Genomic DNA, 12,499 nt, shown 5'->3' with positions numbered 1-12,499 from the left:
GTAAAACATCTAGGTTGTGTGCAAAAGCGTGTTTTACACTTACTGCATTATCGTTCCCTGTGGTGGCAAAGGAAGGTTGACATGGAAGCTCTGACACTGCCTTCTCACTGCTGGCATCTCTCTGCTAATTTATATACTCTTACACGCTGCTGTCATTTGCCTTGGCATGATTTAATGCATACTTGGCCCCAGGAGGAAGGACTGAAAGGTGAAGCCACAATATTTATTTGGTATGTGGTTGGACAAGTCATGGCCAAACACTTCAAACAAGGCCACTGTGAGAAATGTAAAATCACATCTCTACTCGTGGTAAGAAAGATGATTACAAACTGTATGTTGTTCTACTTAGCTAGAAAATATGACTATGCATCTATAGGAAAGAGAAGCGCACTCCAAGACCAGGTTGGAAACCATTCATTTTGCCAGGGCAATAGCTGTTGGCCATACCCCACTCCTCTCTCAGGCTGGATTAGGAAAAAACCTGAGGTCTCTATAGGAGAATGACTGTTTCTCAGGAAAACACAAGTAAGCAGTTTTGAATTAGAGCAATCTCACAATAAGCCAGCTTTTACTGAGGGATACATGGTTTGCAACCTGGTTGCAGCCAGATCTGATCCAGAGTGTGCTAATGCCAATGACTTGGAGCTGGGCCAGAGTTTGTATTTACTTTCCCTCAAACAAAGATCAGTGTTGTGTATTGCGTGCGGTAGATGATTTTCTGCATCCTATTTTACGATGCAGCAACTGATAAGGAGTCTCCAACTTACCAGTGAGGTATGTTACATTTCTTCAGTTTCTGAAGTATCTGTCAAAAACGTTGTTAAAACCCCTAAAACCCGTACAGCTCCTGGCAGGACGTGACCCGGGGGGACACGGCAGGCACGGTTTTCATTTCTCGTAGTGAAACGGTCATATTGGTTTCAATTGTTATAGCCAACTGCTGCTATAAAACATCACACTAGGCAACGTGGGCAGGGCTAAAGGTTATTTATTTGAATGCAGATAATGTTTGGAGCATTATGGGTCATTGCAGGGGATGGGTGAGATCAGTGGTTACCCAGTGTCTCAAGCCCTAGGACACTGGAGGGCCAGTCCCGCCACCCTGCCTGGAGCCCAGGAGCCCTCCTGCATCCCAAAAGATCTGCCGGTCACACATCGGAGTACGAACCTGCCTTTTCGTGATACTGCATCCCTGTTTTTTACGCCGGGCTGGACAATGGCTGCTTGCTACTTGCACAGATTTAAACCAGTTTTGGGCGTGCTGGTTCCTGGTGCCTATCATCAGACAAATTTTCCTGGGAATTCCCAGGAACTGTTGCACTATCGCACACCTGGGACTCAGATGAGCTGAAGAGCCCCAGCAGCCTGGGGAAGCACCAGCCTCAGAAAGGCCTGTGTCCAGCAGTGCCCCATATCTACCACAGATAAGCTATCTGCATTTGTTTATTTAACTTTTACTCGCCGGGGATTAAGAAGCCTTTAGTTTCCAGGAAAAAACCCTGATCAGGAAACACTTGCAGTGAGCTCTGCTTTGCATCAAAGCTGACTTCCCTATAGGCATTAAAGGTATTAATTTATTAAAGGTATTAATTTATACTAGTTTTTGGTTGGCTTATAAATCTTTTATTCTGAGTGGGTCAAGTTTAGCTTTGTTCGAGGCTGTAGCACAAACGTCTCCTTGCAGTGCTCTGTGATGATCTTGTCTCCCTTTTTTCTTTTTGCTGCTCAGCTATAAAGTAAATTCAGAGAACATATATTTTTTTCAGAAATAAATTCTCTTTATTTTAAAATTCAGACACGTGCTTTATACCAAAACAGACGCCAGAGAGACTTGGTATTCATCCCTGGTTTTAAGCAAAACTGTGGCTTTCAGGGCTATATAACCAGATACAGTGATTTTAATGAATCTTTACAACTTAACGCCTCCCTGCCGATACTCAAGACAGTTTTGCAGGCACTTCAGCAATCTTTCTGTCAATGGCCTCTCACAACAGAATCCAAGAAAAGTCAGAGATTTCCAGGGGTTAAAAAAAAAAAAAAAAAGAGAAAGAAGGAAGAAGCAAAGATGGTATCTTTACAGCGTCATGTTAAATGTGGCCAGCTCCCTACCAATTTTCTGCCATGTGCATTTCTCCTCCCTGGTCTCCACGCCACCTCCATTTCCAACAGCTCTCCCACCGCCACAGCACTGATTGCCCTCCTAAAGTTCCTCTATTGCCAACCTCCGCTTTGTAACAGGACCTGTATAATTTCCAGAGATTCTTGAATAAGAAGAGTCTTTAGTAGGAGCTGTTAAGTCCTGATTTCATAGGAACTCTGGCTTTTGGGGAAACGCTTCAATTATTTTTCCTAAGTCTTCCTGCAGCCACAGACTGTGGTGGCACATGGAGTCATGCTTCCAGTAGCTTTCTGTTATCCACTTCTTTCTCTGCTGCTGTGTGCTCCTTCTGGCAGCGAGTGCAAATGGCTGGTGACAGCCTCCGTCAGAAATGGGTACTATCACCTCCCAGTTGAGCAAGTCCGTATATGTATTTCTTCTGGTGAGCTTTGTGTTCAGGCTGTTCTTAGAATCTGTCACCTTTCCATTAAGAAAAATACTGCTTCTCCACTGAGACGCCAGGAACCAAGGACTTACTCAGATGATTTTCACTCTAATTTTCCTTAACAATTCAATTTTAATTAATCTTCTTTAAAAAACAAAGAAAAAAATCCCCAACCCACAAAAATCAGTTCCAAATGCAGAACAACAAAAGCGCAAGGGTACACAATATTGGTTTGGACCATAACCTAGTTAGAAATTATTTGCGGAGGATTACTGGATTCAGGTTAGAATTTCAAATGATGTTGTAATCAGGGATCTGAGATTTTAATCTGGGTATCTCTCTGCTTAATACAAATCATACCCTTATCATGGGCCAGATTTGCTGCCCAAGACATTGATACTAATTTTAAAATTTCAAAATAAACTGAAGTATTACTTATTGTTACCTTATGTCAAGTATTTTCAGCCTACAGTTTATGAGGAAGAGAACGGCACTTTCATTTTCCTTCCTCACCCACCTTGTTGTAAGAAAGTTTTTCTCAGTTTTTTTCCTTATTTGTTTTATGTTTCCCTTTCAAAAAAACAATGCTTAATGTTAAACTGGAAATGTTGCATATTACTTGTAAGTATACTGGACCACAAGAATGTAAAAATAACATCCTATGTAAAGGTAGGAAAAAAGTATGGCAACAAAAGCTGGTATCTCTGAAATGAGGTGGAACGGTGTTTGTGTCTGATTCTGGCAGAAAATATTTTAACTGGTGAAGCTGCAAAAATATAGAGCGAGCTGTGGTGACACAAGATAAGTGTTAGCACAAGTTAAATCCGTTCTGATAATTATCTAGGCCTAAGAAAGTAAATTCTTTTTCTTGAAAACAACGTTTCTGTTTATTGTTCTTTAAATTTTGAGAGAAATTTATCCAAATTTCTGCCATCCTAGTGTGACAAAACTGCTGACTAAAGAAATATCTTTGACACTGCACTAGTGACTGAAGGCTCCCTGTCCAAAGCAGTGGAGAACGGGTCTTTGGAACTGAATCCACAGAGAACAGGATGCCCGTTTGCCTGAATTAGTCGATAAGAAAGCACATATTCAGTTTATATCTTCAGTCTTGCTTCTCTTCTGGGCTGAGGCTGTACTTAGTAAAGATGGCTCTATACAGCTGGGTGCTATATCCTTCCTACTCTTGGAAGGATTTCCCAGGGAGGTGAAGAATGAGGGTTTGAATCCACTCAAGCTGTGAAGGGAACCGCACACAGGTTTCCCTCCTTCTGCAGAAGAGCTCTGACTCGTGAGGTACTGAAAACTAAAGGAGGAAAAGGCATGTAGGGAACCTTACTGTTGAATAGTGGTTAGGCACTTTCAGGAATACGAAGAATGTGACAAAGGCTTTCAGGACTAGCAGTCCGCCTTTAGTTGCCTAAATCCCATGCAAGTCTCTTTTTGGGTATGATGCATCTTTCTCTTTGGGCCTCAGTCTTTCTGTATATCCAAGAACAGTTACAGTGAGAGAATAAACTCCTCAGAGCCTGCAAAACACTGATCTATGGTGATAACCTGGGCTGTCCAAGGTAACTCTTAATGAAATATGGCTGAGGGGCTGGTTCATGTCTTTCCTGGGGCTTACGGTAGCAACAGCATCACCTTACATAGGGATAGTACCAAAAATGTTCTTGAAAATATAGAATGTAACTTGGGATGAGTTGTTACTATTACATTTCTCTTGAAGGCTTTGGGAAACACATGGAAAAAGCCAATAGCACTTTGCAAAAGGTAGTGGTGGTCAGAAGATTTAGAGAGAAGGATGCATTGCTCACCTGTTCCGCCTGGACTAGAGAAACAAGTGAAACACAAGTCTACACAGGAGTCTGCTTTAATCCATCATTCTACTTTATGAAGCATCACACAGCATTTTCACCAATTAGCATTTGATAGCAGTTTAAGTAAGGGCCACAGGGTTATCTAAGGAAAAAGCCGATAACCTATTTCATAGTCACTGACTCCTCATTTGGCAGCAGTGCTCTTGGAGGGCTTGGGTAGTACCCGGCAGTTGCTGAGCTATTTGAGGAAAATCGTGTAAATCTATAATCCAGTGGTAAATCTGAAAGACAGAAACATACCATATCTGATTAGCAACACAGCCTGTATCACATAAAAAAATAAACCTGCTGTGAGTAGCAGTACTTCTTAAGGCCTTGAGCTGTTTGCTCACCAGCATTAGAACTCAATCAGATTGCGTGATCACATATTTATCTGACATCTTCAGCTGTCCAAGGGATTGACTTTCAGAGTTTACTCAACTGCAGTAAAGGATATTCAGTTCCCTGATTGCTGAAATAATGCTAGTCATCAAAAATGATTTAACTAACGCTTAAAAACTAAACAAAAATATTCACTGAGCCTAGATGGAATTTCCCCACTAGAACCCTTTCAAGTTCATTCTTCAATTTGTCACCTTTCTCTTTTATCTCATAAGAGGGCTATGTCTGAAACAAAGAAGTCCTTTTTTTTTTTATGGCTATTATAGCAAGATTCCCCAAACGCACCCACTCTTAGACCTTGCAGTCCAGCGTTAACAACGTAATTTTGTACCAAGCATTCTTAGAAATCTGCACTTGTAACTTGGCGTACTCATCACTTCCAATCTGTAATGAACACTGAATGCATTAAAATAGCTCTGAACAGTCAAAGCTTTCTTTTCTGTAGCTTTTAAAAAAAGTCTTTGCTGCCAGCAGTGACCCGCCCACCCTCACAGCCAGAAAACTGATACTTCCCATGCTCACCTCTTATTCAAAGTTCAAGAAACCAAATTAAAAAAACACACAAATAAAACTTTATTCAAGAAACAATTACCCTTCCAAGAAATGGAAAAGAATACCCAACAAAAACAAGGGCTAGCTCCTTCCCAAGTTGTCTGTTTAGAACCAAAGCAAAACATAAAAACTATTACTCAGCTCATCTGAACAGTAAGTTATTAATGACAACTTTTTGTTGTTGTTGTTTGGAGTAAATTCGGGGTGATGATATCCTCTCCCTATACACTACAAATTTTTTGGTGCTCAGCAGCTTTTGTGAAACAGAAAAACACAATCTTGGCAGTTTCGGCACAAACAACAGGAAGTTCAGGTCTGTCTCACAAGCGATTCATACGCAGGCACCAGGACTGCATCCAGGTCTGCAGCTTTAGAACCATATTAAACATAATTAAAGCAAGCAAATTAGTCTTTAGATCCAGCTGAAAAATCAGAGAGAGGATGGAATAAAGTAGGAATGGGAGGAGACTTGACTGGAAGCGAATTACGCTTTATGAAGTGGGTTACTTTAGCTTGTCAAAGAAGTACATTTTCTCATTTTGTCTGAGTCAGGGGAATCTCTGGAGCCCACTCTGAGCACTGCAGAACAGGCAGATGTTTTTCTAGTCTGTGGAGGGCCCAATGGATTTACTGGCTGCTGAGTCTATTTATGACAGCTCTGTTTAAAACAAAGGTTTCCAAAATAACAAATAATAAGAAAAAAGAAAGCAAATATTTCTGAATATCTTTATAAGCTATAAAAAACAAATACCATACAGTTACTTTTATATAAAAGCTTTCACTAGCTTTTTAGTCTAGCAGTCAGGAGTCTCCCAAGAGTGGTTTAACCGAAGAGCAGCACAAATGAGGCAGACTTACTGCAGAGTTGCTTATGCTGAAGAAAAGAAACAGTTGGATCAAAATGGTAATTTTGTTCATATTTCCTGGTAAACTAGCTTTATACAATCAGCTTAAACAACAAACCCATTCTACGCACAAGACTCCAAAAAAGAATAATCCCTTTTTTACATATTCAAACCCCAATCCATCCATTTAAATATTGCTTTTGTCTGAGCTGACTTTGGAAGATGATCAGAAGGCATCCATATTTAAAAATATGGCAACACTGAAGGTTGCATGCAGCATGAAGCAGATACTGTTCTTCACTCATGAAGCTGGTTTTATTTATCACAAACAGGAAGAATCTTCCTGTATTTCCATTTTTCCTCCTTTTCATCAATGGTTGCATTTGCAGCGTCTGCTTTGCCTGGAATATGCAACATTTTATATTACTGCTTTATTTGTGTGATGTATTTATGAGATAGCTCTGGACCGATCCAGAAAGGCATACTTGGAATCTTAGTGGCTATAAATAAACACATGGTGAGGAAGAAGGGCAAGTATACAGGGAAAGAGAAATGAACATTTTTTTTCCTGGGGAATGCAAAATTTATGAAAAAATGAAAACCCAGAAAATGTCATAGATGAAGACAGCTCTAAGTTCATTTAAACTAAGGTCTTTGAAATCTTTACAACTTAAAATGAATCGCCATTGCCCTGGATTGCAAAAGGATCACGTGAATTGTACAGCAAAGCTCAATCCAACTTCTTTTGATGTAAATGGCAATGGTATCACTAGATCCAGCAATACTGGCTCATCAACAAAAAACCATGATACAAGTCTGGAGTCTGCCTCCTGGACATAGCAGCAATTAATTTCGTATCTGGTCTTATTCCATATTATCACTGATGACATAGAGAAGAAATAAGCAGCTCTATTTTGCTAAACTGAAATGTTTGCACAGGCCACAGCTTGATGCAAAAGCATGCAAAAAATAAGATACAGTATTTGACAATAAAGCCAGTCTCAGGAAAAAAATAGTTGCTTATTTCCAAGTTGATCGTTTTCCTAGTGTTTTTGCCAGTAAATTTCTCCAGGTTTTGCTACTATGCATGCTCCAAACTGCTGCTGTCATGGCAGACCTTTGCATCTTGGCACCCACTTCTCATCTAACCCTGATGGAGAGTCATAAATTAGGCAGGGGGCAGATACCCAGTCCTCTCTGAGATATAATTTGACAGCGAGGCTCTAATCAGTCCTAACCTACACTGATAATGAATTCAGCACAGAAGTCATCCAATATTGCCACTACCCTAAAAAAACCACCAAACCCTGAACAAACTAAACAGCTTGAGGCTGTAAGAATGAACTAGCTGGCTCTACCCGATTGCTTGAGGACCACAATCCCAGAATTTTTCTATCCTACTTAGGTAATTCCATCCAGACTCATTTTGTTCCCAAGACACATAGGATATTCGCTTTTAGAGCCAAAGACTCCTAGAAGTCAGACACGGAGGGTCTCAAGGTCTTTCTAGACCCTTTCTAGATCTACAGAAATGTCAGTTATTAGATGCATCGCCCTGAATTTCTGTCCCACTCCTTTCTTTGCTCCCACACCAAAGCCTGAGTGCAAGTGAGTGATGAAAAGAAGTCTCCTTTGCAGTGACCAGTCAGCGTTCCAGCGTTTCCCAACGGCTCGGGCAGCCCTCACGGGTTTTATCCCTTAGCCTGAGCTCAGAAGCAGGACTCCTGCCCTGCCCTACCTCGCCTGCAGGACTCCAGCAGCCCTGGTATAAATAAAATGGCAATGATGACGTTTGCACAGTAACCACTGTCAGTTACTGTGTTCCAGCTGCTGCGTTCCAGTTATCCAGATCCAGGTATTAAGTGACATTAATTACAACATTGTGCTATGATGCTCATGTATACCCATATCCATGCATGTATTTAAGTGTTACGGATGGATTTATTTCATAGTTATTAAGCTGACAACATCTCAGTGTCTGTGTGCTGTCCAGTTAGTGTAAGCCAACTAAATGAAAGCCACAAGCTTTTATCAGAAGAAAAATTAGAGTTCCAGCCACAAGGAAAGAAAAGGAAACCACAAGAAGAACGGAAAACGTAATATTCTCGATGAGTGATCAGGAAAATATTTGAGTAACTGAATGGAAGACAATTATAATCTAATCCAGACACAGGCCTGCTTGATAAACTCAATACTAACATCTAATCTTTTTTTGAGATTTCCCTGAACAAACCAATACATTAAACAAGTATAATCCTAACTAAGCTCTTTAGATGGAAAGCATTTTTTTCAATTAAAAGCACAGTCCAAGACTGAAACAGATTTCTCCCCAAATACACAGCAGAAATGTCAGGAATCATTTTGCAGTATTGACCAACAAAAGCAAAGCCAACATTTTTTAATCGTGACACCACAGCAGCATCCCCATGACGAGTGAGAAGCCCTACAGAAAGCAGAACTCCCCTCCCCTCTCTGAGGTCTGCTCCCTGGCAGTCAGCAGGGCTGGAGCCATACGCCGTAGAAACCTCCTAGTAAACAGCAGGGTTGTGTTCTTCAGTGAATCCAAACATATCCTCCTGACTGTCACCAAGGAAAAGGCTCAGGGAGGAAAACCAAAACCTCATCAGCGATACCCAAGTTTTAACTTGACAAATCTTTAAACTGCTTAACTGTGGCAAATCTCAGAAGACACAGACAGAGCTCTATCTTATGGCTCAGCATCTAGGTGGTATAACTATAGGGGCAGACCGTCAGCTGGTATTAATTCTTTTGCTTTTACAAGAATTCCAGTAATTTACACTGGCTTAGAAGCTTTGCCATAAAACTTTGCTTATATTTCAAAGCTGCTGTTGAAGAAAATTATTAATTGAAAATATTAATTTCTTAATGGTAACAATTTCTAATCATAATTTCTTAACAGTGGAGTAAGCACAACTGCTGCAGGAGAGCTCACCAGTTTGGCTGGGCTGTCGAGGGATCTACTACCTGACTTGCCAACCTACAGGTGAACTATAACAGGTGTTGTTTTTTTAAAATACTAAATGTTTTTATCTCCTGACCCGTTTCTATTTTATAACAGTCAAAGCAGCGCTTGCAGCAAGAGCTCAGAATGTGAAGGAGCGTGCTAGTGGCAAAAAGAAAAAAACCTCAAGGTCACAAGTAGGTTTATCTGATAGCAGTTATTTTTAGCAAAACTTCTAAGGCTGATTTTCCTAAACAGGAGGTCAGATGTTTGCTGTACCAAAACAAAGCTCCTGAAATACTGAAGTCAGCACGAGGAAAGTGTTCCTTCTGTCAATTGCATGGAAGTCATTGCTGCTGTCTGCATACTCTGTGACTCAAAAGCTAGAGGAGGAGGAGAAGGGAGGGTATCTGTGCGGGGTGCTATGGGAAAGGGGGTACTCCTCAGTACGGGTATGCTCTATAGAAGGAAGTTACGAAAACTTCGGAGTCTGGATGTAGCTGGCACTTGCAGTGTGCTATATGAGCCAGTGCAGTTTATTCCTGGGCAGCCAAAAAAAAGGACTAAAACTAGCCTCAGTTAAAATGCAGGTTTGCTGCTTCAATTGCACCTACTTAAGAGCTTTTGCTAACACAGGTGTATTGGTCGGAGATCATGCCTGCGGCTCTGCCAGTAGACGTCTGCCGCATGAGCCTGGCCCGAGGAAGAGCTTCACGGCCACTGGGGTTTATCACTGGTTACCCTTCTGCTGTATCTAACATAGAAGTGGGTGACATTGGAGAAAACCTAAGTGACAAACTGGGGAGATGTGGAGCAGCAGCCTTGCTCTCAGAGTTTTGCAGAGGTCTGAGTGCCCAGGAGAGGGAAAGACCATCCCATCGCGGCTGTTGCCGTTGCCCGCGGCGTGCAGTTTCACCACAATTATCTTGGGAGTAACAATTCACATTACTTTGGGTCCACCCTACGGCCAAGGAACTGCTGACCCTGGCTTGAACAAAACAGCTGTGCACAAGGCATGCACTAAACTCACATCTGAGACCGATAGAGTCTGCAGCGAAGAAAAGCCTTAGAAATTCCGTTACTGTTTTGTGTTTATATAAGAAAACTCATTATTTGTATGTGAGGGAAATTTCTCTCATTTTTGTTTAAGTTTAAATGGTGATTTTTGGACATCCTTTGAGAAAATAGCCCTGTGTGGTTCTTTGCTTGATCTGGAATCAATCAAAAGAAAATATTGGACTACAATATTTTTAAATATTTTAGATGAAGACTTAATCTAAAAAAAATCCTAAGAGAACGCCAAGATCCTACTAGCAGGTGTTAAGTCTTTCAGGGATCTGTTAATTAATTTCTGTCTGAATGACTCATCCTAGATCTAAGGGCAGTGGGAAGGGCTTCTGAGGTAAGTTGAAGAAGTTAGCCTGCAAACAAGCAATTGTGTGAGATGACAGGCATTTCTGATTGATTAAGAAAAAGAAATAAGTTGCATTTTGAGACTGCAAAGGAACTATATTAAGATCCATGCAGTGATAATACGCCCCTTTACTTTCATTTTGAGGTAAACTCACCAAGATCAACCTTACTCTTCAAACTTGGGTTAATGTTGTCATGTTCCCCTCTCTTGTAAAACAAATGTTTTCTTTCCTTTTCCCTATTTTTTCCTCCGGATGGGTGACAAACATTGCTTAGCTTAAGGTAAAAAGCCACACACAGACACACATTAAGCTTTTTAAGCAGTGAAGACAAAGCCTACATTGTTTTGTGTGTGTGTGTTACCATCTTAATCCAGAGGGAATATGTTAGGCACCAATCCAGAGTACATAAATGCTTCCAGCAACTTTTTCTTGTACATGTGAGGTTGCAGGTTATGTAAAATTCCAACCTGGTCAAAGAAATATTTCCTGTACTTGGTGACTTGCCTATTTTCACTGTTTTTCACACTCAAAAACTATCAACACTTTGTATTACCACCAGTGTTTTTAATGAAGCAATCTAAACCCACCCCGTAAGTCTGCGATCTAGTCAAAACCCAATTATAGCTTTAATTATAGCCTGCAAATGAAATTATGCTGCCTGACTTGAAGGATAACTTTAAAGCAGAAATTACCGAGTGGTTCCCCCTTTCTTAATGAGTTGCTCATGAGTTCTCCCTTTAATCTTTTAGAGGTGGCTGTACTTTGACATCTCACAGAGCAGAATAACGATGGCAGGAACATTTCTGTCAGTTATTGGCTAGGAAGTAATCTTTTGGGTTCTGCATGATTTGACACGGCCTTCAGGGACACAAGTCAATACACCTTTCTGGAGGAGGAAGGAAAGGCTGAACAAATTGTAATACACTGAAAGCTGTCCTTTTATGTTGAAAATTACCATCAAGTAGTCAAATACTTTGGGACAGTTGGGGTCTCAGACCCTCTGGGAAATAACTGGGTCCTGAAGACTTTTTGCAAGCTAGTTCTGATCTATTGAATAATAATTTGTTATGATTGAAATGCAGTTTATTGTCGGTTTCAGTTGTATTTCGCAGCTGAAAAAATAAATGGATTATATTTGTCTGTTGCGTTGAGCATGTTTTTCTTTCTTTTAAATGAAGAACACTTAAACCTTAAACTAGTTTTCTGGAACAGATGAATCAGATTTACATTACCTGATGCTTTTCAATTTACATATAGAGCAAGATGCTGTTAATACATTCAGAACACGTATCTTCTCTCTAGTCAATTATCTTTACTACCTGTTTTTTTAACTTGCGTCAAAACCTTAGAACCAGAAAACCTCAGAAATGTTGCCGTTGTATACGTATACCAATTTTTCACCAAACATAAAAATACCTTTCTTGCATAAAAAGTTTCATTATAAAAATGACCTCTTTGGCCTTTTAGTAGCAACTACCATTTATAGCAGCTAAGCCCCAAAGCAGTTTAAATCCACAAAGCATTTTTATAAACTTAAGTCTTTAGATGGTATTGTATAGATAGTCTTACACTGAAGCTGTTAAGTAAAAGCATGGTTGTAAGGTAAGGCATTAAATATAAAAGATTACTGCTAATTAACAAGTAATGTATAATATAGATAGTTCTATATGTTTAAGGAAATTATATGCTATTATTGTATTATTTGAATAAGAGCACATAATTATCACTCTAGTTACAGGAAAGACTAATCTAATTTTAATAGGAGCTGGATTTGACTTTAAATGATGTAATATCAATGAAAAGACATAGAACTAATGTATTAAAATATGGGGGATTTTTTTGTTTCATTTCAGCAATTATTATGAACGATACTGTTCAGGATATAGAAGGGAGTATATGGCTACATGCTTAGTGAAATTCA

At 40.0% G+C, this 12,499-nt stretch overlaps 1 protein-coding gene across 1 annotated transcript in view; it reads right to left on the bottom strand.

The window, feature by feature from the left end:
- Nucleotides 1-4,400: 4,400 nt before the first annotated feature.
- The window catches only part of NT5DC1 (5'-nucleotidase domain containing 1), a 149,712-nt gene continuing 141,613 nt past the window's right edge, over nucleotides 4,401-12,499 (bottom strand). The window contains exon 12 of the mRNA XM_030037834.2: nucleotides 4,401-4,644. Within this exon, the coding sequence (XP_029893694.1) occupies nucleotides 4,526-4,644 (119 nt within the window). The 3' untranslated portion in view covers nucleotides 4,401-4,525. The remainder of the gene's footprint in view (nucleotides 4,645-12,499) is intronic.

The sequence above is a fragment of the Aquila chrysaetos genome, chromosome 2 (genome assembly GCF_900496995.4).
Source record: "Aquila chrysaetos chrysaetos chromosome 2, bAquChr1.4, whole genome shotgun sequence".
NCBI lineage: Eukaryota > Metazoa > Chordata > Aves > Accipitriformes > Accipitridae > Aquila > Aquila chrysaetos.
Note: the sequence above shows the minus strand (reverse complement) of the source record. Positions and strands in the feature narration are given on the sequence as shown.